Source organism: Aspergillus brunneoviolaceus (genome assembly GCF_003184695.1).
Source record: "Aspergillus brunneoviolaceus CBS 621.78 unplaced genomic scaffold BO95scaffold_43, whole genome shotgun sequence".
Taxonomy (NCBI): domain Eukaryota; kingdom Fungi; phylum Ascomycota; class Eurotiomycetes; order Eurotiales; family Aspergillaceae; genus Aspergillus; species Aspergillus brunneoviolaceus.
This window is the reverse complement of record NW_020290773.1, coordinates 295,401-322,408: the sequence shown is the minus strand read 5'-3', so window position 1 is coordinate 322,408 and position 27,008 is coordinate 295,401. Positions and strand designations below refer to the sequence as shown.

Genomic DNA, 27,008 nt, shown 5'->3' with positions numbered 1-27,008 from the left:
AAAATCTGTATATCAGAAGAACCGTGTAGAAGCCAGCACACAGCTATATAAGCCCCCTGAAATTATGGTCTGGTATCTTCGCAGAGAGCCTCCGAAAGCTTACATTCTCAAAGCTGCATCAAGTTGAACTAATCACCACAAAATGAGCACCCCGAACCCTCTCCGCGTCGCCATCCTCATCAACACACCCCCCGACACCGACTTCTGGCACGACGTGCACAAATGCTACCAGGATTCCTTCCTTGCCATCGCGCCGACCGCCCAGATTGACATGTACGACCCGGTCTTCGAGCGCCGCTTCCCGCGCCCCGGAGATTACGACCTGGTTGTCCTGACGGGGGGCAAAGCGGACGCGTCCTCCTCCGAGCCGTGGGTGCTGGGGGTGTTGGAGTTTCTGCGAGCCGCAGCGAAGGAGGCACCCCGGACAAAGATCTTGGGGATCTGCTGGGGTCACCAGGCCATCTCCCGGGCGTTTGGGGGTGTCGTGCGCGCTGTCCCTTCGGGGCCGATTGTATGTATACATACACCGCTTGGCTCGTGACTATGGCAGGGAAGTAAGGGCTGATAATCTGTGGTATATGAGCAGGCTGGACTGGAAGATATGCAATTAACGGAAGCGGGAAGGAAGTTCTTCGCGTGTGACGAGAACACTACTAGCTACGTATGTTGCCTGTGCACTTTTCGTTCAACTCGAGCCCAACTGATCAGCCTGGCAGCGGTTACCCGAGTTCCACGTGCGGGAGGTAGCCCAGCCCGGCGACGGGTTCATTCACCTCGCGGAGAACCATGAGATGTTCGTGAACCAGCAGAACACGGTGCTTTCGTTCCAGTCGCACCCGGAGATTGAGGCCGAGATGGCGAAGAAGCTGTTGTTGGAGGAGGATGATGTGTACAATGGGGGACTCGGGCAGCAGGAGCTGGAGGCGCATCTGGCTCGCCTGGATCGGCCGACGGATGGAATGACGGTGTTGAAGCGGGTTGTTGAGTGGGTGAGGGAGTAGCGGACAGAGGCTTCTGACTATTTTTTGTGAGGGGTTGACCCTTTCTTCATTGCAGCATCTCTCGCACCGTAAGAATACACCAAGCTAGATTCCACCAACATTACTCTGATGTAGCAATCAGCAGATCACGGCGAATAAACACTCATCTCAAACCCCCCCGTAAACGGCAAGGTGACATTCCTGAACCCATTGACCGGATCCCGCAAAAACGCCAAAAGATCCTTATACCCCTCCGCCCCGGACAGCGTATTATCCGTCAACACCACCGCCCCGCGCCGCAACCGAGGCAGAACCGTCTTGAGCGTGGGGAGCGCCAGCGCACACCATACTGTACAGTACACCCAACATTAGCCACAATCCATAAGGAGCAGGCCCTCCCCCAGTCACCCAGACAGGAACTCACTATCCAAAAGCAACAAATCCACCTCCGGCACCCCCTCCTGCAGGGTGACCAGCAAATCGCCCTCCCTCAGAGCAATCATCCGCTGCACCTCCGGCCCGCACTGCGCCCAGTACCCGTGCGCGATCGCCGCCTTGCTCGCCTCCTTCTCGGTGGCGATCACCGTGCCGGGCTTGCCCGTGCGGGCGGCGGTCTTGGCCACGGCGAGGGCCAGGTAGATCGTGCTCACGCCGAAGCTGGTGCCCGCCTCGACGACGGTGGTGGCGCCCATCGCGGTGAGGAGCTGGTACACGAACTGGCATTTGTCCTCGTCTAGGGCGATGAGCTTGTCGAGCATGAGGCGATCAAACTCGGCCTGAGTTCGGGTTTTGGTGGAGGAGCTTGCGGCATGATCGGCGTCGAGATTGTCCAGAATGTAAGAAGAGACGACCTTGCCTGTCTCCTTCTTGGAGATGACCGCTTCTTGGTCGAGGGACTTTTTGTGGAGGGTGGTCAGGAGCTGGAGGATGTGGGGTGGGGCGTCGACGGGGTTTGGGGAGGACATTTTGCAGATAGGTTGCTGTTCGGTGATGCAGGTAAATGCTAGTCTAATCGGATTCAAGGGATGATGAGGAGGATTGTTGTTATGATGGGAGCTTGTTGGTGTTATAGTAGTTTGGTTTTGGGGATTTGGGGTTCGGCAAAAGGCACGGAATTGACAGGACTGAGGGGGTGGGGTTTAATGGCGTTTGGGGTCAGGTTGACTCAATCTTCCGTGGCAGCACTAGAAATCGTTTGTTGACTACTCGCGAGGAGGTTGTTCTCGCAAGGCCGTAAGAAAGATCAGATCATAGAGGTAAGTCTCGGGATGTGAGGTCGCAACTTTCAATATTGAAATCGCCTTTGATTCTTGTGAGTGTGAAATAAAAGGCCATGCTTTCAGACGTCTTTGCTAGGAATCTCGCCTCTAGATTAACCGCCCATGAGAGGTGGTTTGTCCCGTAACTGTGAACAAGTATAACAACTGCTTACACCCACTTTTTACCCAGGCTTTTGACCCACAAGTGAAAGCTGATCAAACGGATGATAGTAGTGCTCAGATGGCCAGGAGCCACGACTGGGCGGACTGCAGCATTGTAGCAAAAGTAGAATGACTCATCTCGAAATCATCAATGTTAATAATGTATAGCAAGTTCGGGGTAATCGCCTCCCTCCCTGAATCGCTGCCTAAGGCACAAGATCGTTACGGGCGCATCCGGACCGGGACTCAACGAATTGTTAGAGTTTTGCGTCCTCTGCCGCGGAGATATCATGGATGCTTGGAATTAGATCCCGAAGTTGACAAAGCTTGATTGGCTTGGTCTGGATCTACTCAGTCCAATGCCTTTCTTACACGAATCTGACCACCTAATCATCCGCTCAGATATTCCCTTACCTTGTCCGACGCAGCAAGTGTGACCATGGCAGTGTATCAACCTGCTTTCTTGAAGGGATAAGGAACCGTGCCGCGTCAGTGGCACCCAATAATCCATGCAAGCAACGGGTTTCCGTACCATCTCCTCGGGATTTGCTCGTGCCCCACCTCAACCACTCGCATCCAATCACCAACCCAAATTCTCCGATCATACCACCAGCGATCTCGGTAAGGATCCCGAGAATCTCAGAATTCTTGCAGGTTCCAGTTATTGCGGGCCCCGCGTGGCACGCAAGTTCAAACCCCGAGCTAGAGCCACCGCCCCGTCTCACCCTTCCTCGTCCGGGATTTGGTGCACTGGCCGTGCGGGATCTTGCGCTATGCTCCGGGGAATGGTTATATCCCAATCCTTGCCCTTAGTCATGGCGTCTCTCTGTCTCAACTTTGCCTGCTGCTTGTCGCAACACCTTAGAGGACGATTTGCGCATGAACGAATGCCATCGACCACTATTCAGAATGGATAATCCCAAGACAATACCAGACACGACTCGTCCGGGACATCGGAAATTCAGTAAGCCGCCAGTCAAGGTCGCTTGCCTCGCTTGGTATGCTCCTTACTCATAAACACACTCTCTGTAACCGAGAGAGGCGGATCACTGATGCCTTCGCAAAGTCGCACCCTTCGTATCCGCTGCGACGGACTCGAACGATGCGGCAACTGTGTCGCCAGAGAGACACCATGCTCCTATGTACCCAGTAAGCGCGGGGGACCGCGGATTCGGAAGCGGAAGCGGCCGTTGACGCCAGTGTCCGGGTCCATGGATACGTCGCTGAACTCGATGTCGAACGACGAGGTAGAGGTGGATGGGCTGGGTTTCGGATTACCAGGGTCAAGTTCGGAGTCGGGACCGTCGTCGCAAATCTCGCTGTCGCAGGAGGAAGATGAGGGTACGTATTTGGGCTTGTAGTGGTGTAGGTGTGTAGGCTAACAGGAGTAGTCTGGCTGGACCAGCTCTTCACACTGGGTGCTCCAGGAGCAGGACTTCGAAGTATCGAGAGCTCAGTGTCAGAGATTGAGCAAATATTCGATGAGATTTTCGCGGAGGACAGCGTGCGGATACCGTCTGAGGTAGAGGAGGAGCCCGCTGTGGAGCCGGACCTCCTGCAGACGTATGCGTCGGATGATGATATGTACGTGCCATTCCTAAGATGCGGTGGAGGCGAGCTGACGAGAAGAATAGACTGGACGCATACTACGTCTTCATTCATCTTTACTGCCCCCTTCTCCCTCCGCCTGAGCGCCTCCCCGTGCGCAACAAACCCGTCTACGGCCCCGCGACCTACCGACCGTCCAGCCCGTTGGCGCTTGCGGTGTGCGCCATTCTAGCCTTGATACCTCATCCGGAGGTGCGACAACCCTCAAAGCCCGAATGCGTCAAGCTCCGACGAGAAATGGCACATTCATATGCGCAATCGGCCTTGGAAGCCGTGGAGGCGGATCTGGAACTGCTAGATTCGGCGTCGGATCCGTCGCGCGCGCTATCGGAGGGGGTGGCGCAGTGCACGCGCGAGCCGTTTCACGTGAATGTGCCGGTTGGGCTGGAGGCGGTGCTGGCATTGGTGTTGCTGAGTAGCTATGAGTATGCGCAGCGGGGGAATATCCAGAAGATGTGCAACCGGGCGGGACAAGCTTTGACGGCGGCGATGAGTGTATCATTGCATGAGACAGTGGAGGAGGATGGCTTCGCGGAGGCCAGACGGAGGGCGTGGTGGATGACAGTATGTTTCTTTCTTGCGGAGTGGAGATGTGTGCTAATGAGTACAGTATATGACGGTGTGTCAGGGATCGATTGTGAGCGGAATGGTACGTGTCACTCACATTCTGGGCTGGCCTATCGCTGATTGACCATATTAGCCTCCTGTGATCAACTTGTACGACCCTCGTTTTGTGACCCCATACCCGAAGGTAAGTTTTTTCTCAGAGAAGTCCTCTCAGAGTGTTGAACTTTAAAATAACAGCTCAGGGCTGGAAACTCCTCATTGAAGCCCAACAGACGATCCTCGAAGCCACAACCTTCGTCCACGACCTCAACCTCACCGTCAAATCGCAGTACAACGCTCCATGGATCTCGAAGCGTATGATGGATCTCGACAGCCAGATAACGTACCTCTTACATCCGTGTCGGGCGTCATCTCCTTCGATACCGCGGTTTCCACCCACTCCCACCGACTCACCCGAGATAATAGCACTGCAGAGTATGAAGTACATCGCCGAGATCAAGCTCCACAGGTGGGACACTTACCCCAACCTCACTACATCCTCACCCAGTATCCTAACACAGAGTAGCGCCCGGATCAAGACGCACCGCTTCTGCGCCTTCCAAGACGCCGCGATCTTCCGCCGGCGCCACTGCGACCTCCACGCGACGACCCCCTCATCCGCAACGTCAGCACCAGGCTGCTGCAGCATGCCAGCCCCCCAACCCTCGAGCCAAACCCCAAACCAGTCGCGAAACTCGCGTATCTCCTTCCCCTTCTCCAGTCACGCCTCCTCGAAGATTTGCCTCCACGCCGCCCTCAACATCACAAACCTCCTCGACAACCTCCCGTACCCGAACCCGACCAACGAGATCCCCCTAACTCGGCCGCCGTACCTTGCCCGGCATTCGCGGGTAGAGATCCCCCGGACGATGCCGTCGTTCGCCTGCTGCGCAATGCAGGCGAGTTATGCGATGATGATGTTGGGAATGAAGGCCCGGGGGAGTGTCAGCTCGAACAGCAGCGGTGGCACCGGCGGTGGGGGCAGCGGGAGTGGCCGGTCGTTGGACGGATTCGTGGAGGAGCTGCGGCAGAGTCTGCGCGGGGTGTGGAAGGTTCTGGGGAATTATGCGACTGCGTTTGAGGCGGTGGGGGGGATGAGAGGTATGCTTCCTTCGGTTGTGTCTTGTGATCTCCGTGGTTTTGGGTAAGGATACTGACTTGTGTGCGTTGTAGATGAGATTGGACTGTCGATGGGGTGGCTGGAGTAGGTTGATACTCTGGCGGCTTTTGACAGATGGTGAATAAAGATAGAGATGTGTCCTTGCAGATCTGGGAGGTCTAGTGGAGATCTTCTCTGACATGGCATTGACTCGATACGAGAGCATTTATTGACCTTCACCTAGCGGGAGTTGAAAGAGTTGCTTTCAGTGCCCATGGTCAAGTCAGGACGGTCCCAAAGCGGAAGGCGCGACGGTGAATAACAAGAGGGGAATACCGGCAACTACCGGTGCCTGCTCCCTGCCCATGTGAAGCAACACACCCAAACAACAGCGAGCTATTCACAGACTTGCTCTAGTCTTTCAATCCGAGCTGATACCTGGCCGACCTCACAATCCTTATACAGTGAATAGGCATCGGAGCTCATCTTTAGCGTTTAGCTTCCACACATATTTAAGCATCACTTCTTATCCTGTTCTCGACCACACCCTCAGAAGAAAGCATCTTTCAAGATAACAAGCTCTCTTATCAACAAATCAAACTTTCCTCAGCAACTATCAACCATCAACAACCATCGAACAAACCTACTCGCTAGCATCTACCATGGCGCAAGCAATTACTCCGGAAATCAACTTCAAACTCGAAACCCCACCCTACTCGCAGCAAGACTACTTCCACCAGCTGCCCGACCACCAGCAGCTGAATCCACTGCCGCAGGAGGAGCAGCAGCAGCAGCAGCTGCTCATCCCGTCCGCAGCGCTCGACCCACTTCTTCTTGGCCCGGCCGCGCCGCCGCTCAGCCCACCGGCCCAGAAACCCTACCGCGTCCCGCTGAGCTTCTGCCAATTCCACAACCGGGTCCGCTGCACCGTCACCACCGACGGCAAACGCTGCAATCGGCAGTTTGATAATAAGCGCAACCTGCAGGCGCACCATCGCAGTCTGCATGATAAACTGCTGGAGCCGTGTCCGTTCTGCGGACAGCGGTTCTACGGGCAATTCTCCTGGGGGTTGCACATGGAGAAAGAACATGGAGTCTTTGTGGCGGGCTGCAAGGTTGAGGAGGGCGACCAATTGAAGATCATACAGTTAGGAGGGGTCGGCGGTGTTCTTCAGTAGGAAGGTGGGAGGTATCTCATGGTGTTCTCCAGTAAAGGAGGGATTGTTGTCTGGTGCATGACGCATCCAGTATCAGTAGATAGATCCACAGCCTGCAGAGGAAGTTCTCTGCAGAAGACAAATATCGATATCCGATGTACTCGAACAATGAGAAAACATGGCCTCGTGTCAAAGAGGCGATGGAGATACCATCTATTCACCACCATACCCAAGGGACCGGGCCAATGGAACCGGGCCGGTCTTTGTATGTAGCCTCAACGCTCTCTTTATCCGTACATACAGCAAAATGAATATAAAAAAGTCTGCATGACACAATCAGTTCCAACATTCAACCCCCCAAGCAAACTGCTGGTACTGTAGAATCATGGCCTCTCAGTCAACCGCTCCAAACCGCACCTCGCCACCCAGCGAGGAGCAGGCAACTGCTACAGCCCCGGCTGCAGCCAGCGCTATAGCTCCCCTTACAGCCCGAGCAACACCAACAGCCGCTGTCAACCCCATGGCCTTCACCCCCGTGAACCGCCCATCCACCCCCCCATCCCAAATCCTGCCCAGCAACCCACCCACCCCCGCCGCCTCGGCCCGTCCCCGGTACAGACTCCCCCGAACCCTCCCGGGCCAGCCCTACCCCGCCCCCGAAACCCTCACCCAGATGCTCCCGCCAGCCCTCACCCAAACCCTTTCCCACCCCGTTAACCCCCAAGCCCCAGCAACCCCAGGAACCCCTGGAACCCCATCATTATCACCAACGCCCACCCGCCGCGCGCGAAGACACCGACCCGCCCTCCCTTCCACACCCCCGGCCCCGGCACCCCCATCTAAACCCCCACGCACCCCCCGAACCCCACGCACCCCCAAACAAAACGCACCTCCCCCCCCACCCCCCGAGATCCTCACCCTCTCGCGTGAGATCCACACCCTGCCCGCCAAATGCCCCTCCGGCAAGGGCTACGACGCCGGCAGCCCGATCCGCTGCGTCCATAAGGAGCCCGAGCGGTACATCTGCATGTCGCCGGTGGGGTGGGCGCGCCCGCACTGCCAGCGGGTGTTTCCGTCGCTGGTCCACCTCCGGCGGCATCATCGGGTGATCCACGGGCCCAAGACGCAGACCTGCGGGCGCTGCGGGCGGCATTTCTACGGGAAGCTTTCCTGGGATTTGCATCTTTTCCGGGTGCATGGGCTTCCTTTGGGGGGGCCGGGGATTGAGGATCTAGAAGAGGGTGGGAAGGGGGTTAAGGTCGCGCTTGAGGAGCCGGTGATCAAGGTGGAGGGAGTGGAGGAGGAGGGGATGGGGGTGAGGATGGTGGTTGAGGAACCTGAATTAGAGGTTAAAGTGGAGGTGGTGGAGGAGAAGGAGGAGGAGATGAGCCTTGGGGGTGTGCAGAAAGAGGAAAAGGGGATGGACACTCACGGGGTCCAGCAGGTCCAGATGGAGGAGGATGTTGGAATGGAGGATGAAGAGATGGAGCTCGAAGAGGGAGAGATCCTGGAGGTTGAGCTCGAAGAGGGCGAGATCCGCGAAGAGATGGATCTTGAAGAAGATGGGGCTGTGTTCGAGGCGGAGCATGACGCGGTCCCGACCCCGAGGTCTTACCACCCGATCTACGGATTCTATCGCCCGACGTTCAGTGACGAGACGCTTGACAAGGCCGAGGGTAAAGAGATCCAGCCGGTTTGGCCTTAGGGTTCGGCTTCGGCTGGGAGTCCTCTTCACCACCGATCATGTTCTCCCTACCTTTTCTTCGTCCATAGTTTAAGTTAATTGAGTATCATCATAACTCTACAGATATTCCATGAAGAAGTAATATCGATGTACTGACCAATGTAAAGCTAACTGGCGGAGTGACGCCTCACGTAAATAGCCGCTACCGAAATGCTATACTACGTACTATGTACCGCTGCTAACAACACTTCCGGGAGAAAATGACCCCTAAGCAGGCAGCACTCCCTGCGGGTTATGAAACACATCCCCCGGATCCACCGCCGCCTTAATCCGCCCCAACCGCTCCAAGTTCCCACCCCAGTACGAGCGCCGCGGATCCTCCAGCCTCGGATCCACATAACCTGGATACACCCCATCTCCAATCCCCGGCGTATTATTCCGGATGATCTCGTTCACGCCATCCAAAAAGTCATACGTGGTCTGCGACACCTGGCCCAAGGTCACCGCATACGACTGCATCCAGAACAGGGTATCCCGATGGGCGAACCCGGTCGCATCGTTGGGGACGTCGTTGATGGCGCCGCCTTCGAGATCGAAGATGACGAACCAGAGCAACGAGCCCGTGCTCGCCGTGTCCAGGTACTCGAAGAGCTGCTGCACGCCATCCTCGGAGATCTGCGTGTCCTGCTGGAAGGCCAGACATCGCGCGTAGAAGTGCGCGGGGATGTCCCCCGTCAGATCCAAAATGCTCTGCTCGGCCCAGTGGGCGGTCAGGCCGAGCCAGTCGGTGAACACGATGGCGGAGGAGTTGCCGTCGGCGCCGGGGAACCGCGCCGCCAGGCCCAGGGCGTCGTACTCGGCCTGCGAGCCGAAGAAGGTGCCGGAGATGACCACCGACCCGGCCAGGATGGTGATGATGCTGGCGAGCTTGCGCGTGAGGTCCTCCTCCGTGATGAACGCCTGCCAGTCGCTGAACAGCTGCGCGCGCGAGCTCGCGCTCCCCAGCAGGTTGAACGTGTAGGTGTACTGCACCGCCTCGGTCGGGGCCGCCTCCGTGCGCAGGACGAACTCCGTCACCACGCCGAAGCTGGCCCCCGCCCCCTTGACGGCGAACAGCAGGTCCGGGTTTTCCGTGTCCGATGCGCGCACGATGCTCCCGTTCGCCAGCACCACCTCCGCCGACAGCACGTGGTCCAGCTCCATCCCCCATTGCCGCGCCGTCGGGCCCAGTCCCCCGATGGTCGCGTGGCCTCCGATCCCGATCTGCGGCGACGTGCCGTGCGCCACCGCCCGGTTGCCCGCGGAGACCAGGTGCGTGTCCAGTTCGCCGTTGAGCATGCCGGCGCCGACGGTGGCGCGCTGCGTGGTCGCGTCGTAGGCGAAGGACTTCATGTTCTTGAGGTCGACGACGATGGCGCCGTTCGTGCCGCCCAGTCCTGGGTTTGGTTAGTGCTGTTGCTGATCAGGGGGAGGGGAGGGGAGGGAATACCGTAGTTGGCATAGCTGTGTCCTCCGCTCTTGGCTTGCACCTTGTATCCCAGTTGGTTGGCGCACTGCACGATCTCGGAGACTTGGGTGCTGGAGGTCGGGAAGGTCACCGCAGCAGGAGTGACGGGGTAGTTGAGGTTGTAGACTTTCACCGCGAGGGTCTGGTACAGGAGATCGCCCTTGAAGGCGGCGAGCGTGCTGTCATTGTCGACGGCAGAGAGGATGCAAGACTTCAGACTGGTGGTGGCTGCCGCGCTCAGACCGAGAAGGCACAAGAGGCAGACCATGAGGGCCGGTGAAAAACCCATGGTGGTGGTGGTGGTTTGTTTGTCAGGGGAGAGACCCAAGGCAGCGCAGCGCACATTCCAGGGCGGAGGGGCCGGGAAGGGGCAAATAAATAAAAGCTGCGGTGGTGGGATGGGGCGGCCCTGTCCCACCCATTCCATCGCCCAAGAAGAATGTGTCACTCGGATGATCTTTCATTGCTTCGTCAGGAAGTCAGCAGAGAACTGACTCGACAGGGTTCCCAGAGAGGGGGAAATCTTGGGATGGTCCGTCTAATTTGTCACTTTTACGAGTGATCGCGAGCGATCGGCGGGACCAGCAAATTAGGATTGGCCGTGCCTGGCGATCTATTGAATTCAAGGATCCACTCATCCAGGCCAGCCGCAATCAGCTTCCCACACATGGTACGGAGAGTCTGGTTGTAGCTTATCTAGCGAACTCAGGTAGACACTAAGAAAAATTCAGCAGCTACCCGTGGTGGACCCGTCAAGGTCTGATTGTGTCGGGAAACCGGTCCTGGTGCAGAACACTTGGAAAGGTTGATTCCTGTATACTATGCACGGTACCATGTGCATCTGCTCGTATATATGACCGGTCCAGTAGGAAAGTATCTTTGCAGCCTATACTTTGTCTTGCTTGGCTTACCGAAGTACGATGCCCGACAGAAGAAGACACTTTCGAAAGCCCCGGAACGGTGATGCATTGCTCAAGAGTTACCCGGACCAGTATCTCTGTCGGATTTCTTCACCACCGCTTACCCTCTTGTAAGCCTTGCGCACTCGAATCGACTGATACATTAAAACAAGACATATGACCATGGAGAATCATGGGCAAAAAGATAGATGACCAGAATTGATAATCTGAACTCCAGAACCATGGAATATAATATCGTGCCGATGTCACCCGGCCTGCTATCCAAGGAACGCCCCGGTTGCACAACCCGGACCTGGACGGGACTCACATACTACCTACTACATTTGTAGGCTACCACGAAGCAGCCAAATCGAACAATCTCAGTAGATGCACACAACAACGCTACATCTAAGCCCCATTACTCTTGAAGCTGATCCACCCCCGGGTAAAAGTCTATCTTTCCCCCCTCCTGAATCACCCCGGTACGATCCAGACACGTGCGTCCTCTAACAAACGGATCCACCACCCAATACCGCTTGCGCCAGGCCGAAATAGCCTCCGTCCGCTGCACCGCCACACTCTCCGGCTCCGCCGCGCCCAGCCACTCCTCCGTCAACTCCAGCAGTTTAGAGGCCAGCTCCTCGCGCTCGGCCAGCAGCCGGTCGCGCGTGGCTGTCTCGGTCATACGCTCGTTCTCGCCCGCCACGGGCTCCACAAACTCATACTCCCAGGCCTCGGGACCGCCGACCTCCTTGAGGATCTTGTCCGGGACGAGGAACTGCTCCAGGTCGGCGACGGACCTGGTGAAGTGCACCTTGGAGACGATGACGGGGTCCATCCAGGATTTGACGATCTTCCAGATTCCTACTTGCATCAGCCCAAGTCCTACCCCATTAAAAAGCTGCAAACAGGAAGCGGGGCCTAACCCGAAAAGATCCACGGAGCGTTGTGGATCAGCATAGTCCCCAGATACTCAGGGTAATTCTCCTGAAAGCAATCGATGATGAATCGCACGGGCGCAAATTCCTATTCTCCCTTCAGTATATTTTCCTCCCGGCCATCTACGGACGAGAAGGGGAGAACTCACCATATTTGACACCGAAAACCCCGTCATGTCGAATAGGATTGTCTACACACCGAACCCGTCAGCCTCCCTTCCAAAGGACACACTCGATGAGTATAGGGGAGAGGAGAACGTACCGCCGTCTCGACGGGATCGACCAACGTCAAGCGCACCGTCTCAATCATATGCAGAATGAACCGGGTGATGACCGCCTCGCTCTGTTGTCCGGGTTGGTGCAGCCGCACGCGCACGAGCAGGACCGGCCGGCCCTGGCGATCCGTCCCGTGGACGATCGCCTTCCCCATGCGCATCTGGTTCAAGAACGCCTGGCTGTCCGTCGCGGTGGTATTCACGGTCGTCGCCCCGATGGCGTCCGGGATGGGAGGGGTCTGCGGTGGTTGTGCGGTGGCCTCGTACAGGGCGTCCAGCTCGGTGGCGGCCAGGACCCGGGCGTCGATGTTCTGCGTGTGGCGGAAGTGCATCGCGCGGAGGAGCATCGCGGTCGCGGCGGGGACGGACCATTTGCGGGCGCGCAGGAAGCGGAGGAGGAGGGTATCTGGAGAGTCGTGCCTGGCGAGACTGAGGAGGCCGGTGCGGAGGGAAGGGAGCGGGTGGCGAGGGAGAGTGTCGAGGATGGGTTGGACGGTGTCGAGGGAAGGCAGGTGGTGGGCTGCGAGGGCGGAGGCTAGACCAGCGGCTGTTGGGGCGGTAGTGCTTTCGGCGGTGGTGTCATCGTGGTTGTTGATGAGGTAAAGGATGACGCTCCAGATTTGACGGAGCTTGGTGGACTGGTCTGAGGTGAGGTTGTGGACGTAGCCGGTTGGTGGTTGGGAAGGAGGAGTGGGAGTGGGAGAAGGCATGGTGAGGTGAATAAGGATGAAGGGGAACGAGGGTGGAAGTTGTTTATGAAGAAGAGGGGGGACCGACTAACACACACAACCTTGAAACCATGGACTAGCCCAAGACCCCAACCCCGATCGACCGGGTCCTGGTGGGAGATCTCAAGGGGCGGCACTGCCCGGCCCGCGCTCCTCTGTGGGGAAGCCCCAAGCTGGCAATATCAGCTACAATTATGACAATGCCTAGCTTGATAATGAAGCCAGCTGGAATTGTTTTATGTTTTAAACCTCCCCAGGTTGTCTTTGTCATGATTCCCATAAATATGTCCAGGTCTTGTAATGGTGTCCGACTCGGGCAAAATCAAGGACCCAAACACCCACTCAAGTAGCCAAACATACACTCAACAATGAAATTATTATCAATTTTACTCCAACCTAGAAATCTTCAATCCACCTAGAATCATAGTAAGCTCCCACTATCAAGACACGCAAACCGCACAACCATCCCCCTGCCACAGCTGCCAGGTGCCCACCGACGTTCCCAAGATAGTAATCCGCCGGACCAACAATAATCCGCGACTCCTCCCGCCCGCTCCTCCGCATCCCGGTCGCACCCGCACACCACATCAAATCCAGTCTACGCCTCTAACACACATCATCAACAATCCCAATTCTATACCTCCTAGAACCCACCCTCTCCCCTAAACATAACTAGAGGCAAGAGAAATGGGCTTCATCGACTTCCTCAAAGAGATCCTCCGCCCGGGGAACGGGGTCGACTACCCCCAGAAGGGCGACATGGTCACCGTCCATTACCACGGGTATCTGCATGATCCGACGCGGTCGTGGGGAAGGGGAAGGCGGTGAGTGCTGTCTCCCTTTGCGTTGTTCGTACATTCGCTACGGGCTATCGCCGCCTGTATAGGAGACTACATACCGTCGATAACTCTGCAGGAAGCAGGAGTGCACTAACGAGATTACACTGTGGGGCGCAGGTTCGACAGCAGCATTAAGCGCGGGTATCCTTTTACTTTCCAGATCGGGATGGGGACGGTAATCAAGGGTAAGTTATGGCCGTTTCCATCCCCACCTGGTGTAAATCCACCGAAAATTTTGAAGAAGCTGATTTGTGATGGTAGGCTGGGAGGTCGGGGTGCTCGGGATGAGTCTGGGAGAGAAAGCGCTGCTGACGTTCGGACCGTATGTTTCCCCTTTCCTCTGGTACGGGCTGGGTGTGCTGATCACAGGAACAGGCATTATGGGTACGGGGAGAAGTACGCATCTGAATCCTGACTGGGCTTCCGAAAGACGAATGCTAATGTAGACGACCAGGGGCGCCCCGCCATTTATCCCCGGGAATGCGAATCTGGTCTTGTAAGTTTCTCCTCGAATCTGGGTGGGCGACGCTAATCCTGCAGCACGGTGGAATTGTTAGCGATTAATGGACGGGGGCTGGATTCCGGCAGTGATTCGGAGTGAACACGGCCCTTGTAGGTTTAGACGTGCGTACGATATGTTGGCTTTTACAGTTGAAGGAAGGGTCTATTGTCTCGTATACATGACCATGCACATTCGTGATGTACACCTGAAAAAACTAATAATACAACTTCACCAAACTCGGCGTCACCACATCCCACGACGTGAACGAGCAGTGGCCATACGGCTCATTCTCATCCGTCCGCTCCGCTGCCCACGGATACTCTGGGGTCGGCGCCGTCACCTGTGTCTCCGCCTTGCGCGGAATCTCCCCCCACATGACCGGTTTACCCGCCGCCCTATCGTCCCCCTCTGGCGGATGGCACGCTGCACTGATCGCCGCGCTACAGTGCGTTGCCAGCGGCATATGGGACTTGAAACGCCGCGCTCCCAGAGAGACCAGTAGCCCCAGAGCCAGGATTCCCACCCACATGGTGATGAACATTGCCATGGGAGAATAACAGCACCCCCGCGACGAGTTCCCCTCATCTTCATCGCCGTACACGTCGTATGCTTTGATGTTGACGAAGAAGATACTCTGCGAGAGAAGCCAATGCAGCGTCGCGGATAGGATCATCAGCGGAAGGCTGTATCGGTAGCGGAGGCTGAGGTAGTAGGATGACTGCTGCTGGCCGCGGGGCCAAGAGACGCGCAGTGGCCGCCGGTGCAGTGCGTACTGGTCCCATTCCTCGGCAACAAGCATGCACGTCAGAAGACTATTGGAAAGGAAGTAGAGGATGGAGAGGACTATCTGGGGCGTGTTGGCGAGAAGAACGAGGGCGATCATGTTCGAAGAAATATACTGGATCATGGTGGTGGCGCTGGTCTGCGCGAAGCCAAGACTCATGGCTGTGCTGAAGCCTTCGGTTTGGCGTATGGCGTAAGTGGTTAGCCAGATGGCTGTGACTATGCAAGCGATAAAGCTGATGCGGGGGTTAGTTCTTGCAGCGAATCTGTTGAGGTCGAGAGGTAAGGGCCCTACAAGAGAAGGACCAGCGTCCAACGTCGCCAGCTGACCGCCTGGTACCATCTTTTACGCGGGGGAAGAATGCTGGGGAAGACTTTGGTGTCTTTTGTGGTAATCGTCGACGAGAGATTGTCCAGCGAGTGTGAGGTTGGGCTCGGAGCTCTTCGTTGTAACGTGTATCCTTTCCATGAACCGATAACAATGCCAGGGAGGGTCCAAGCCTGCGGCCCGCGAGTCATTTGCGAGCGGGAGAGCAGACATCGGCCACGGGTAGTCGGATCGGGCCGGGTGAGAAATGAGGCCAGCGCATCACCTACTCTTAACATGAGGTCCGTGCGCTTGACCCGGGCAGTCAGCAGCATGCAGACGACTTTGATGGTATTGCATACAATGACGACAATCGCAATTGGGGGACTGAAGAACAGCTGACAACGTTGCTCCTCCTCTTTAATCAGGCAGTGTGATACAGGGACCTCTCGCGCGCCTGTCTGATCGATGGTATAGAAATCAGACATGGACCCGGTACCTAGCAACTCAAAGGTCACAGCAGCTGCCCAGGAGCTGTTCTTCCAGTGAGAAGGGGTGTCCAAGTACGCGCGCAGAGCTTCGTAGGACGGATTGTAGGCATAGTTGTACTCCGCAAGAGTGTACAAGTCAGCACTCAAGCTAGCATTACCGCTCAGGACCATGTCTTCGTAGGCAGTCCCCCCAAGATTGATATAAGAGACATTCGCATCTAGGGGATCAGGAACTGAATAGTTCCAGACGCGATAACTCCAGTACTCGCTGGTCAGCGTCAAATTGCTTGCATTTGGAGGCGGATTGCCATCCAAACCCTGCATGATCTCATACACCGATGCATATCTCTCAAAACCCCCAAGCTGAAGACTGCTAGTGTTGTGAAAGTGTTGACGACCTGCGACATAGATCAGTGTACCATACTCCGTATTGTACTCGACATTGTATCTGGTGGTGCAATCCTTCGCCGTCGCATTGACAAAGGTCCCGTTGAAAATTTGCGTTCGAACGACATCTGCCTCGGACCCAACCTCGGACAGAAACGAGTCACGACTGGTAGTGTCGTTGCCGATCAAAGTCTCAGTTGGCGATAGATCATCTGGTATCATGAAAATTCCATAGTCGAGGGTCGAAATCGATGAGAAAATGACGGAGTTGTAAATCATATGGATTGGCGTCGAGCTGATCAAAAGCAGCAACCATAAAATCTTGCGGCGTCGGTCCATGACCGCAAAGTTGCGAAAGCTGAACGTGCCGACATCGAGCCATCGCGACTTAGCATGAGCCCGATCGATGTCAGTCCGGGACGGTGCCCCCAGGCATTGCATCACGTAGTTGCTAGCCCCGAGAAGAATCGTGCTCAATACGTTGATGATCACGTGTAGCCCTGTCGCCCAATGGCTAGAGCGCGAACATTGTCCACTATACAACTCTGCCATCTGGAATTGACCTCGATTTGTTTTCCATTGGCCACGGTATGCAATGATCGTTGCTACGAGCAGCATGATGATGTTGACGGTTAGGATGGTGCCTGTAATCCAGGTACATATCAGCGCGCCTCTAATCCACTCACTCCCTTCCTCGGCCTTGGCCAACAGTTTGAATCGAGATGAGAGGTGTGCCCATCGTCCTTTTCTGCCGTGAGTCTCATCGGGAATGCTCGAATAGCGGAACTGCTCGCGCCAAGCAGATGGTGGGCGGGACCCCTCCACGGTCACGTGTACCGGATCGCTGTCTACACCCATGGTGTTGGAATCCAAGGCATTGGGGAAGTTTTTTTCGACGCGTAGCACGCTGGGAGGGGAACAAAAACAACGAGCGGCGAAGAAAATTTGGATGCAACATATTGGTGGCCAGGGGTTTTTAGACCCTGCGGCCGGGTCCGTTAGTACGCCTGCTAAATATGGGGACTGGGTCAGAGCGGAAAGTGATTGCTTCAGCCTCGTGGTTAACACCACTTAGCGTCGGACTAGCAGGCCATCGCTCCACTTGGCGTGCTAGCACCGCAAAGTCGTTGAGACAAACCCTTGCCTTCTATCAACGCTGGACCGCAGTCAGGCTGTAGATGCCTTGGCAGTGGCAGCAGGATTCTTTCACTAGTCCATGGATCCCGGAACGAAGATCCTTCATCATGATGTGGTCAATGGCACCCGATCGGCACTTGAAGGATGAGGATTAAATGAATACGAGAGGCATGGCCTCGTCGGCGGCTCCTTCGCCACCAACGCCGTTATCTTTGGACGTGGGATGCGTGTACCTGTCAAATCGTCTTCAAGAAGCGAGAGCATCGCCCCATAGGTGAAATTGGACGGATGACGCACGGACAAGGGCCGTTCCTGCGCATCTGACAGGGTACAGTATAATACCAAGCTCATTTAAGGCCATGCTGTTGTCTCAGATCGATTGTGAAATCGAATTGCCTGCAATTCAAGCAGTCTCCATCAATCGAAATCCTTTCATCTGGCCTGAGTAAGGTGCAGCATCACAGCGGAAGGATGCTAAATTGATATGATAGTTCTACTCACACTCCGAAAGGGGCTTTCTCTGATGGACTTGCGATGATGTCGACGGATGCATGTTTTTGATTTGTTGATTTGCCCTGTGCAGGACTTCCTTTCATCTCGGACATACGCATTGCGCAGTAGGCTCATATGCTTTGCTCATGGTCGATTACAATTAGCGTGCGTGCCAGAGAATCATCTAGCTCTTCGAAAGACAGACAAAGTGTATCATCAGGGAGAGCGGCCATCGCATGAGAATAGATCTACGTAGTGCACTAAGTGCACTGCCCCACATCACTACCCCGGACAGGACACCTACCTGGAAGAGGCTCGATCTATCTCGTCTTGAATCATTCCGTGTGATCGTTTTCAAAACGGCAGATGGGGCCTTGTCCTGGTCCTCTGCTGTTCTGGGCTGGTTCCGTCGCTGATCACCAGTCCATGCCACCGGCAACTTCAAGTCTCTGCAATGACTTATGACGGTCGCATAGACTAGATACCGCATAAGCAAGAAAAGAGGATGACTTAATCCTAGCGATAGGTGCAAATTTGTAATATTATAGAGTGTGGCAGTAACGACTCATCTAGTTAGATTTGCTGGTCGTCCGTCCCGCGGTCGCAATTCCCTAAATTCTGCACAGTAGATGTCTTTACCTCCTCAGACGACTCGAGCGCCAGGCACACAGTAAAAAACTGGTTCTGTGTGTAGACCTGCACTGGAACAAAAAATCGGCCTTCTGGAAGGGCTGAAGCGGTCGTTTGGCAAGGTAATTGCTTTGCAACTGTACAGTACCCTCAAATATTGTAAAACGAGACTAGTCTTACAAAACAACATCGGTAGGTAGGTCTGAGCCTCGAATCGAATAAGAGTTGAAGCTTACTGCATCCGCGCAGGATTGCAGGCTTGTGCTTGCGCAGCCCGGCAAGTTGATTTCAGAATGTAAGCCTTGCGTTACGCCTGGCGTGTTCCTTCCATGTGGTGTCCCGGACTTGGTATCGGTCTTCCAATTCTATCGTTCGACGATCGAACCTCTAGAAGGCAGTGCTTGGAGATATAGTCGAGAAGATAATTGCCCACCGATCGGTTCTTTCCCGAATAGGTGCGCTCGAATGATAGCTCCGAAATCAGGTACGCGTTCGGAACGCAATCTATCGTAACCAAGCAGAACTCTCAGCAGGGGAACTTCAGATCAAGGTTACAGGATACTCACCAACTCTGCTCTGTTCCCTCAGCAAAACCCAATATAGAGCTAGATCTAAGAACTGAGGTGTAAAATGGGCATGACGTCGACCAATACTGACGAGACCTTGGGCGCAACCAGCTCTGCTCCATCCTCACAGCATCAGCTGTACGGAGTCGAGCGTCAGCAGTGGTTTCGCACGTGATCGGATTCCGACCGCGCGATAGAACCTGTCGCATTGTTACGCGAGATGCCCGCAATTCATCGGGGAGGTGACAGCGTGTTATCGCCTACCAGGGGTACCTTTCTGTGGCGCAATCATTCCCGGCGTAAGCATCGGCTCATTATGCGAACGAACCATGGGAGTTGTGTTGACATTTGCACGGACTGGTAACTGGAACCGGTGGGACGATGCGATCGGGGGGGGGGGGGTTTCGGCTCGCCCCGCGACTCTCGTCAAGTGAAACCGGACGCGGCGTTGGCGTTGGCGATTGCGATATCCTTCATGCATTATGGCGGATAAAGAATGCTCAAGATTGTTCAAATTCCAAAGTGAAAGTGCCGCTAGTCATGGAATCATAATGTCCGGGTTCGAGATTGTCAATGAGACTAAAGATGGATGTTGTGGTTGATGCGGAGAAATGAGGGGAAGAGATGGGGAATAGAAGTGAGGGGGATTCACCACTGCTTAGATACAGTACAAACGAAAAGTACTGCACAAAAGGCCGCGAGTCTTTCCGCAGTCGACTATCTTCACCTCTCGCCTATCTTCACATCCGCTCCAGCATAGCTGCATATGGCATAGCAACGGTGCCATCTGCGCGTTACAATTTCTTCGATGTCGAACTTGCAGTTATTCAGTAGCGCAGACCATCATGAAGCATACTCGGAATGGCCTCTAAGGGTTCTGTTCACCCATACCTAGTCGAGTTACTAACCTCCAAGTTACACACATTGCAAACCTACTATCTCCAGCCGGCTAGACTTCAGATACAAAAGAACAATTCTCAACCACAGCAATCATATTGCAGCAACACTAAGCTCAATTTTCAGAGGCAAGCCCCTAACACAATCAACAAAGCACAATCTCAATCAGTGACAGTATTCGCTCATTCTCGTCTTCATTTCCAATGATCTCATCCCGTTGAATCCTAGGCGTTCGACGTCCCAAAGGACCTCCAACCACCCAAGCCGCATTCTCGCTTCACATCCCCAAGAGTCCCATTTAAACATACTCGACGGTGACGGAGCTGCTGGAGGTGGAGACAGAGGTGAGAACCTTGTTGTTCTGCTCGATGTCGATGAGCGTGGCGCCGGAGGGCCCAACGGTGGAGCCGCTCTTGGTGGCGTAGGCGCTGGAGAAGGTGACGGTGCCGAAGTCGGCGAAGGGAACGAGGGAGGAGTTCTCCTCGAAGTCCTCGACGATCCACTCGGCGTTGTACCTGTGAAAGGGAGTTAGTGATCACGGCTTTTGCACAGGCAACAGGGTGGGAGGGAAGGAAGAGAACATACTCGCAGAGATCGCCATCAACACCACCGCTGAAGGTGTGAGTGACGGTGGTGCCCTTGGTGACGTTCTCGACGGTGGCGGTACCGGCGGTCTTGCTGGTGGCGTCGACGGTGACCTTGACGACGTCGCCGGCGGAGAAGCTGATGCCGCTGAAGTCGTAGGCGTAGTCGGGGTACCACTCGTACCAGGCGTCGTAGCTGACGGTGCTGCCCTCGATACAGAAGTCGAGACCGGTCTGCAGGATGGCGGTGCCGCAGGTGTCACCGTCGATACCGACCCAGGCGGAGGCACAGTACTGCTCGCGGCTGGAGGCGCCAGAGGGGAGGGAGGGGGTGGGAATGGTGAACTCGGCGGTGACGGCCGTGTAGCCGGTACCGATGAGCACGGCGCCGGCCCAGTTGGACGAGTACTCGACGTTCTTGGAGCCGGTCAGGTTGATCGCCTCGCTGGTGCCAGGCTTGAGAGGGCGGTTGCTCTTACGGCTGCCGGCACGCTTGGCAGCGGCGCGCTTCTCGGTGAGAGGAGCAGCAATGGCGGCGGTGGCCAGAAGGCCAGCGGTCAAGAGAGCAGAGGTCTTCATTTTGTTGGATGGTTGGGGATGATGAGATTGAGAGAAGAGCGGAAGTCAGCGAGATTGGGCTTTGAAGACGGAGGATGCTTGCTGATGGAAAAGGCATGAGCTTGAGGGGATTTCAGGCCATCTTTATATCTTTCTCTTGTCCCCTGGCCGCGTATCATGTGGTCTAGCCAAGAGACCTGCAGACAGGACTCCGACGTATCTCGCTGCAAAGCAATTTGGAGGTGATAAGACCATACAGGCTGAAAGGACGCACACGTTCTTATCACAGGGCAAGCACTAAGACTGAAGCAGATAGTGGCTGACGAGCCAAGACGCTTGAAGCAACGGGTTAATGAGGGCTCAATCACTCCTCCCGCTTGGCCTATGCTTGGTGGTGGTGGCAGACATTGGCATCCTCGGCGAAAGCTTCAGTCGACTCAACATTAGGGATTAGACAGTCCGTTGCTCTCAGGGACCCAATGGATCAGCAATTCAAGCTCATGATGTGCGAACACGATCGTCCTACTACTGTGTAGAAGCTCGGAGGGTGAATCTGAAGAGGAGATCAAATGCTTCAGAGGACCCCCATCTCCTGACTATCAGTTGAGTTACTCCGCTTTTCCCCTACCAGGCCGCCTATTAGCCAGAGTGCGCTAGTCTGCATCAGGAAATTCGATGCTCTGATCAGTCTTTACATCTGCACCCTCGGCCTCATGATAAGGCAGGGTCTGCCCATTGCTCTCGGAGCTAATGCTTGCTTGCTTGATGACTTACCCTGTTGGGGCAGGGTGTGCGCTGATTGATGGGGAATATCCACAAATACTACGGCGTAGTATCCCGTGCGCTACTAGCAAGGCCTCTCGTCCCTCACGTACATACTATCTTTCCCTACGGCTGATAACCTTGACATTTAGGTTATGCACCCCTCGTTCTGCCCGCACCTGCAGAACCATCTCCAGCCGCCGGTGCTCAGGGCGGGCCTCCGATGGAGGGCGCATGAAGACAATTCTCCCATTGGACTGGCGGCCCGTGTCTGACGTTGCCTCAGAAAATTCGCAGTCCTTGCAACTCTCCAGATAGCCCTTCTCCTATTGCTGTGAAGAATTTCAGAATCAGAGCTACGCAGTGAGTGAACGGCACTATAGCTAGCAGGCCGAAGTCGGGGGACTAACCCAGGGCAGGCCAAAACCCCGCGGCCGGACGACCGACGGGATCTCCGCCATCCTTGCCGCCCGCCCCGCTCTTCCCCTCTCCATTATCCACCTCTCCTCAGTCGGCCTCGCTGCTTGATTGTCCAACAATGGCTGTCGCCAAGAAACGATCTTCGTCACATCGCCTCCCTTATCAGCGCTGACCTCCGACGTTAATATAACTTAATTGCACCTGAGATTGGAGTCCTTCAGGCCGGGCTGGTTGAGGATGGTGGCAGGTACTTACCTGCTTTGACGCAGATAGTTGGGTAGAGCATATCATCTGAACGCCTGTTCTTCAGAGTGCGCATGGCATTGTGGGCTCTTGATACGTTACAGAAAATGTATACACTTTGGCCTTACAATTGTTTTGGGCGGCAAACAATCAGATACCACTCATCAATCCTGCCAGCTAGTAAAGCATTGCGTAAGTGGGCGACAACTAAAATTGGCCCCGATACCACTTCGCTTAGTCCAATCCTTGTTCCCCTACGATCTAGTCGCGTTGGAGCTAACACAGGCTCTGAATTGTTCGTCGCTAGGCGCTCTGTAGACGTCGCTTAATTTAGTACCTGAATCCGATGACGTAGCTGGCGCATGGCTCGGGGATAGATGGTAGTTCCACGCCTTTAGGGACGAGTCGGTCTTCATCAAAACAACAACCCTCCGCTCCGAGCAGGGCCAACTCAACTGCGGGTGGTATTGAGTAGTCTAATGGCCGGTCGAGACACGGTGTCTACCCTCTCTAGCTGGCTCGATTACATTATGTCGAAAATATTTCGGATATTTTAGAGAATTGTATTATCTTTACGCTCAGATCTTTACGCTTGATTGGGGAACCCACAAAACTCTCCTTTTATATAGACGCAGTTGAGCATCCTTGACTTTCTGTATCGTGTCTTTCCATCACTGAGTAAAGTTCTTAGCAAGGTTTTAACTTAGCTGTTCAAGGAGAGTAAAAGGTATTCATTGGTCGCTAGAGGCGGAGGTTCCGCTAACCTGAACTCGCCTCGGAGATAGCCTTACACAACGGAGCCAGCCGTTAACTCATAAAATCGAGGAAATACCGGACCCATGACACCCACTGTCATAGCCCTTCATTGCAAAACTTCCTTGGGGGCCAATTTCGTCTTGCTTATAGGTAAGCGTAGACCAAGCAGCAGATTCATGGCCTAACAGGACTCTCCCTCAGCAAAGCCGCGTTCCATTCTGGCGGAAAACAGCAGGTTAAAGTGAAATTTACCCTCGGCCTAGGAAGTATGCGATGTATCATTACATAGGCGAGTTTTTCTAGAATGTCCGCAGACTTCCGTACTCCCATGCCAGAAAAGGGTCTAGGCAGATCTGGAATCTTCCGTTCTCCACGCACTCCGTACGGTACTATGCAGGACCCGTATGGTGCAATATCTTGCAGTAAGCAGTCATACCCGATACATGATCCAACCGGACCATTTTGTATGAGCGGCCTTGCACACCTGGATCGGAGATATGGGCCCATAGCGACTTTTCATGACCGCCTCCAGTTCACCTGTACCCCTTTCTCTATAGGTAAGATACAACGCTCTGCCGCGAGTACTCATCCTAAGTTACTCCAGTATGATAATACCGGCAGATCTCGTATCAACAACTCAGCTCCACGGTTTACTACATTCTGTGAGGTCCCCATGGAGTAACAACATTGTCCCCGATTCATTCAAATCTTCTGCATCTTGCGCGAAAACCACCTTCCCATATTGGAGATTACTGTCATTGGACTGTCTAGGTAGACGGCTAGAGTCTCTACACCTTGGAAAATAGCGACAAGGAGTGAAATTCTATCGGATTCGTTGTCTATGGTAGGTATTTGCAGTCTTCTGCCTGGCCAGCTACACTACGACTCCGTCAACGTTTATCGTCTCCTCGAGAATTGTCAGTTAAACTAGTATATCCAGATGGTCCCCCTAGAATGAGACTTCTCGTACTTGGATGTACATTTTCAAGTTATAAGTTCAAGACAATAGCCCTCGATCACTAAGTGAAGTTTAAAGCAAGCTGTAAATTGGCTGGCCAAGCAGGAGGAACCTATGTGGTGATCACGTGACACGTGGTTGAGTTGACCATGGTCCACCTCGACTGCTACAGGCAGTCCAGTTTTCGAGTAGTGAATTGCTGACTGTATTGAGACTACCTTGATCTTATTCATTCTTTTGGTCGTGTAGGTTGTCAAACTCAGAAGCTACAGTCTCTACTAAAAGTGTGCTGTGAGCACTTGAGGGCCATCGGAAAATAAATATATGTGGACCATTCAAAATCATTATCTGACAATCGACTCCTATCACCGAACTTTAGGACAATAAAATTACCCGAAGTTTCATGAACGTAGCGATGGATGATAAGAATTATATCTTGAATTTTCGCTGTTTGGTCGGCTGGTTGAACCAGCTGAGATCTGAAGATGGGCACACACTTCAAGGTTGGTGAATACCCTTAAATCACATGACCTAACATTTAGAAACACCGACGAAAAATGGAACACGCAAAGACTCATAGAATAACGAATGCTTTTGATTCCAGTCCCTAGGCCATTTTGAAATGGAATAAAGAGTAGCCTGCGGGCAAAGCAGAGCGGGCGACGGGGGACCAACACACCCGAGTCGTACCGCTTGCTACCTGCCAGCCCCACCAGATTGAAGGAGAGACGTGTCTATTTAACCTCTATAACTCTACACAACACCCGAAACATCAGACGAGAACCCGCCCCCGGAACCACTTCCCCGAGCTTACTTCCCCTTTTTCCCCTCCAGATCCACGGGGAACTTCTCCCGAATCGTCTTGCCATACCGGTTGAACAGAATCGGCACCGGCACAAACGCCAGCGCAATGAACCCGAGCAACGAATTGCCCCATCCCAGCCCGAGGGCATCGAACATGGCCGGGCCCGCGAGGGGCAGGAGGGCGCCGACGAGCGACCGCGTGGCCGTGAGGGCCGCGTTGGCCGACGCCGCGTACGCCGGGTAGCAGTCGATGACGTAGGTCTGGATGGGCATGTAGATGCCCATCATGCCGATCCCGAAGGGGGCCATGCCGATGATCGGCACGATCCAGTGCACTTTATACTTGGCGGACCAGCCGTACCAGAAGAAGCTGATGGGCAGGATACAGCTGAAGAAGATCATGGTCACCAGCCGCATTTCGGGCTCGAACTTGCCCCCGTTGCGCGCGGTCAGCTTGGCGACGATGCGGTCGCTCGAGAAGGCGATCAAGGCGAGTCCCGTCATGAAGCCGATGCCGATCCCCAGGTAGGCGAGTCCGGAGATGCCCGTCGACCAGCCGTAATCCTCCTGGAAGACGGAGGAGATGGTCGTGAAGAAGAGATAGAGCAGGCCGTAGACGAAGGCCATGTAGACGGATAGTAATAGGACGATGGGGGACTTGAAGAGGAGGAGGAAGGGGCGGCTGAGGCCCAGCTTCAGGGCCTCGCTGAGACGGGGCCCGCCTTGGTTGGTGGTGATTTTGTCGTACGCGCTGCGCAGGTCGCTGCGGTTGAGTTCCTTGGCGAGCTTTTCGGTCTTCCACCGGATCAGGACAGGGGCGTAGGTCTCCCGGTTAAGAACTTCGATACCTGCGGCGATGCACCCGCCGGCGATGAGGAGAATCCAGAACACCCAGCGCCAGCCGATGGTCTCGCCGATGAAGCCGCCGGCGATGGGCCCAACGACGGGACCGATCAGTGGGCCGAGGGCCCAGATGGAAGTGGCCATGCCGCGTTGTTCGGTGGGGAAAAGGTCGGCGATAACACCGGCGCCGAGCGTGAGACTGCCGACACCGCCCATGCCGGCAAGAAGGCGGAAGACAATCAGAGCGGAGATGTTGGGTGCGAGGGCGCAGCCGATCTGCCATACCACGAAGAACCAGTTGGCGCAGCTGAGCACGATACGACGACCGTAGATCTCACTGAGTGGGGCGAGGAAAAGGGGTCCAATCTAGCGCAAGGTATTCATCAGATTAGCTATGAAGGATATGTCACCGGGTAAAACATACCGTATACCCCAGCAAGAAGATAGTAACACTAAATGACAGGAGGTACTCGTTGGACACCCCAAAGTCTTTGCCCACGTAGCCCACGGCCGGAGAGAACATACTCGATGCGAGGGGTGAGATAAAGGTGATGGAGCTGATCAGGGCGAGCAAGCCCCATTTGCGCCCACTGGCGAAATTCTGTGGATTGTGAGGATCATCCTGCCCATCCCATCCCACAATGCCTCGACTGAGGTCGGTTTCGGGAAACAGTGGACGTGTTGGTGTAGCGGTAGCCGGGGCAGTTGTATCTTCTGTTAGGGTGGGTTGGTCGTTGGATGTGCCCGAGTATGCAGATTTCTCCGAGAAGCGCCGTTGGCTTTCCACGTCCTCCATGGTCCGCCTAGTGAGTTTCCGCCAATCGGAAAATTAGTCGTGCTAGATATTAGAGTGTAGAAAGAGGACGATCGCTGTGGGAGATGAAGAAAAGGTTAACGAGCGGATAAAGTGAGGCGATGTAGACGAGACTACAACGGTATTAAATATATATTAGAAAGAGAAATTTTGGCGGGTACAAAATAAAGACTGCAAAATGCAAGGTAAGAGCGATGCTTGAAGATTATAAATGGGGCTGTTGATGATGGGATTGGGGCTAAAGTGTGCTGGCAGCATAAAGGTATGCATAAACCAGGATGCTGTCGGCGGTTTCGGCTGCATATTGACCTTGTGCATAGGCACAAGTTATTG

The 27,008-nt window shown here is 54.8% G+C and overlaps 12 protein-coding genes across 12 annotated transcripts; 5 read left to right on the top strand and 7 right to left on the bottom strand.

The window, feature by feature from the left end:
* The first annotated feature begins 67 nt into the window (after window positions 1-67).
* On the top strand, window positions 68-1,067 carry BO95DRAFT_444024 (type 1 glutamine amidotransferase). Its single transcript, XM_025586793.1, has 3 exons — window positions 68-511; window positions 587-661; window positions 717-1,067. The coding sequence occupies exons 1-3, from the start codon at window positions 143-145 to the stop codon at window positions 999-1,001; spliced, it is 729 nt and encodes a 242-aa protein (XP_025441170.1). The 5' UTR covers window positions 68-142; the 3' UTR covers window positions 1,002-1,067.
* Window positions 1,028-2,176, bottom strand: BO95DRAFT_171750 (O-methyltransferase). Its single transcript, XM_025580815.1, has 2 exons — window positions 1,405-2,176; window positions 1,028-1,329 (listed from the first exon to the last, which is right to left on the bottom strand). The coding sequence occupies exons 1-2, from the start codon at window positions 1,943-1,945 to the stop codon at window positions 1,127-1,129; spliced, it is 744 nt and encodes a 247-aa protein (XP_025441169.1). The 5' UTR covers window positions 1,946-2,176; the 3' UTR covers window positions 1,028-1,126.
* A 1,134-nt stretch (window positions 2,177-3,310) lies between these two features.
* Window positions 3,311-5,763, top strand: BO95DRAFT_365790 (putative C6 finger domain protein; the record flags this gene model as incomplete). The annotated part of the gene is made up of 8 exons (XM_025582714.1): window positions 3,311-3,399; window positions 3,468-3,688; window positions 3,793-3,985; window positions 4,036-4,573; window positions 4,620-4,658; window positions 4,710-4,760; window positions 4,819-5,084; window positions 5,142-5,763. 8 exons carry the CDS (start codon window positions 3,311-3,313, stop codon window positions 5,761-5,763), a joined length of 2,019 nt encoding a protein of 672 aa, XP_025441168.1.
* A 307-nt stretch (window positions 5,764-6,070) lies between these two features.
* BO95DRAFT_171727 (uncharacterized protein) lies at window positions 6,071-7,062 on the top strand. The gene has a single exon (XM_025580814.1). The coding sequence runs from the start codon at window positions 6,377-6,379 to the stop codon at window positions 6,890-6,892; it is 516 nt and encodes a 171-aa protein (XP_025441167.1). The 5' UTR covers window positions 6,071-6,376; the 3' UTR covers window positions 6,893-7,062.
* A 74-nt stretch (window positions 7,063-7,136) lies between these two features.
* On the top strand, window positions 7,137-8,576 carry BO95DRAFT_515445 (uncharacterized protein; the record flags this gene model as incomplete). The annotated part of the gene is made up of 1 exon (XM_025591752.1): window positions 7,137-8,576. The coding sequence occupies exon 1, from the start codon at window positions 7,257-7,259 to the stop codon at window positions 8,574-8,576; it is 1,320 nt and encodes a 439-aa protein (XP_025441166.1). The 5' UTR covers window positions 7,137-7,256.
* Window positions 8,577-8,709: 133 nt separating this feature from the next.
* On the bottom strand, window positions 8,710-10,393 carry BO95DRAFT_474386 (FAD-binding oxidoreductase). Its single transcript, XM_025589799.1, has 2 exons — window positions 10,045-10,393; window positions 8,710-9,991 (listed from the first exon to the last, which is right to left on the bottom strand). The coding sequence occupies exons 1-2, from the start codon at window positions 10,349-10,351 to the stop codon at window positions 8,823-8,825; spliced, it is 1,476 nt and encodes a 491-aa protein (XP_025441165.1). The 5' UTR covers window positions 10,352-10,393; the 3' UTR covers window positions 8,710-8,822.
* An 820-nt stretch (window positions 10,394-11,213) lies between these two features.
* On the bottom strand, window positions 11,214-13,155 carry BO95DRAFT_474385 (CRAL-TRIO domain-containing protein). Its single transcript, XM_025589798.1, has 5 exons — window positions 12,716-13,155; window positions 12,162-12,694; window positions 12,049-12,090; window positions 11,888-11,987; window positions 11,214-11,825 (listed from the first exon to the last, which is right to left on the bottom strand). Exons 1-5 carry the CDS (start codon window positions 12,882-12,884, stop codon window positions 11,380-11,382), a joined length of 1,290 nt encoding a protein of 429 aa, XP_025441164.1. The 5' UTR covers window positions 12,885-13,155; the 3' UTR covers window positions 11,214-11,379.
* A 434-nt stretch (window positions 13,156-13,589) lies between these two features.
* Window positions 13,590-14,342, top strand: BO95DRAFT_464887 (FKBP-type peptidyl-prolyl cis-trans isomerase; the record flags this gene model as incomplete). Its single annotated transcript, XM_025589097.1, has 6 exons — window positions 13,590-13,726; window positions 13,859-13,926; window positions 14,003-14,063; window positions 14,117-14,137; window positions 14,196-14,237; window positions 14,282-14,342. 6 exons carry the CDS (start codon window positions 13,590-13,592, stop codon window positions 14,340-14,342), a joined length of 390 nt encoding a protein of 129 aa, XP_025441163.1.
* Window positions 14,343-14,442: 100 nt separating this feature from the next.
* BO95DRAFT_444018 (uncharacterized protein) lies at window positions 14,443-17,145 on the bottom strand. Its single transcript, XM_025586792.1, has 2 exons — window positions 15,322-17,145; window positions 14,443-15,262 (listed from the first exon to the last, which is right to left on the bottom strand). The coding sequence occupies exons 1-2, from the start codon at window positions 16,761-16,763 to the stop codon at window positions 14,458-14,460; spliced, it is 2,247 nt and encodes a 748-aa protein (XP_025441162.1). The 5' UTR covers window positions 16,764-17,145; the 3' UTR covers window positions 14,443-14,457.
* Window positions 17,146-17,911: 766 nt separating this feature from the next.
* BO95DRAFT_171602 (uncharacterized protein) lies at window positions 17,912-18,412 on the bottom strand. Its single transcript, XM_025580813.1, has one exon. The coding sequence runs from the start codon at window positions 18,328-18,330 to the stop codon at window positions 18,025-18,027; it is 306 nt and encodes a 101-aa protein (XP_025441161.1). The 5' UTR covers window positions 18,331-18,412; the 3' UTR covers window positions 17,912-18,024.
* Window positions 18,413-20,103: 1,691 nt separating this feature from the next.
* On the bottom strand, window positions 20,104-21,592 carry BO95DRAFT_444017 (A4/G1 family peptidase). Its single transcript, XM_025586791.1, has 2 exons — window positions 20,519-21,592; window positions 20,104-20,448 (listed from the first exon to the last, which is right to left on the bottom strand). The coding sequence occupies exons 1-2, from the start codon at window positions 21,094-21,096 to the stop codon at window positions 20,232-20,234; spliced, it is 795 nt and encodes a 264-aa protein (XP_025441160.1). The 5' UTR covers window positions 21,097-21,592; the 3' UTR covers window positions 20,104-20,231.
* A 3,432-nt stretch (window positions 21,593-25,024) lies between these two features.
* Window positions 25,025-26,657, bottom strand: BO95DRAFT_365660 (MFS transporter; the record flags this gene model as incomplete). The annotated part of the gene is made up of 2 exons (XM_025582706.1): window positions 25,025-26,227; window positions 26,286-26,657. The coding sequence occupies 2 exons, from the start codon at window positions 26,655-26,657 to the stop codon at window positions 25,025-25,027; spliced, it is 1,575 nt and encodes a 524-aa protein (XP_025441159.1).
* Between the last annotated feature and the right edge of the window lie 351 nt (window positions 26,658-27,008).

Bases quoted from the DNA above. Each gene is read 5' to 3' on its own strand.
- BO95DRAFT_444024 (XM_025586793.1), top strand. From the start codon at position 143: ATGAGCACCCCGAACCCTCTCCGCGTCGCCATCCTCATCAACACACCC. The intron at 512-586 runs GTATGTATACAT...GTATATGAGCAG, and splicing joins CTGTCCCTTCGGGGCCGATT to GCTGGACTGGAAGATATGCA. The intron at 662-716 runs GTATGTTGCCTG...TCAGCCTGGCAG, and splicing joins ACGAGAACACTACTAGCTAC to CGGTTACCCGAGTTCCACGT.
- BO95DRAFT_171750 (XM_025580815.1), bottom strand. From the start codon at position 1,945: ATGTCCTCCCCAAACCCCGTCGACGCCCCACCCCACATCCTCCAGCTC. The intron at 1,330-1,404 runs GTGAGTTCCTGT...TGTACTGTACAG, and splicing joins GGATTTGTTGCTTTTGGATA to TATGGTGTGCGCTGGCGCTC.
- BO95DRAFT_171727 (XM_025580814.1), top strand. From the start codon at position 6,377: ATGGCGCAAGCAATTACTCCGGAAATCAACTTCAAACTCGAAACCCCA.
- BO95DRAFT_474386 (XM_025589799.1), bottom strand. From the start codon at position 10,351: ATGGGTTTTTCACCGGCCCTCATGGTCTGCCTCTTGTGCCTTCTCGGT. The intron at 9,992-10,044 runs GTATTCCCTCCC...AACCAAACCCAG, and splicing joins ACACAGCTATGCCAACTACG to GACTGGGCGGCACGAACGGC.
- BO95DRAFT_474385 (XM_025589798.1), bottom strand. From the start codon at position 12,884: ATGCCTTCTCCCACTCCCACTCCTCCTTCCCAACCACCAACCGGCTAC. The intron at 12,091-12,161 runs GTACGTTCTCCT...TTCGGTGTGTAG, and splicing joins TCGATCCCGTCGAGACGGCG to ACAATCCTATTCGACATGAC. The intron at 11,988-12,048 runs GTGAGTTCTCCC...AAGGGAGAATAG, and splicing joins GGTTTTCGGTGTCAAATATG to GAATTTGCGCCCGTGCGATT.
- BO95DRAFT_444018 (XM_025586792.1), bottom strand. From the start codon at position 16,763: ATGGCAGAGTTGTATAGTGGACAATGTTCGCGCTCTAGCCATTGGGCG. The intron at 15,263-15,321 runs GTAGGGCCCTTA...CCCCCGCATCAG, and splicing joins TGGACGCTGGTCCTTCTCTT to CTTTATCGCTTGCATAGTCA.
- BO95DRAFT_171602 (XM_025580813.1), bottom strand. From the start codon at position 18,330: ATGCGGTATCTAGTCTATGCGACCGTCATAAGTCATTGCAGAGACTTG.
- BO95DRAFT_444017 (XM_025586791.1), bottom strand. From the start codon at position 21,096: ATGAAGACCTCTGCTCTCTTGACCGCTGGCCTTCTGGCCACCGCCGCC. The intron at 20,449-20,518 runs GTATGTTCTCTT...TCCCTTTCACAG, and splicing joins GTTGATGGCGATCTCTGCGA to GTACAACGCCGAGTGGATCG.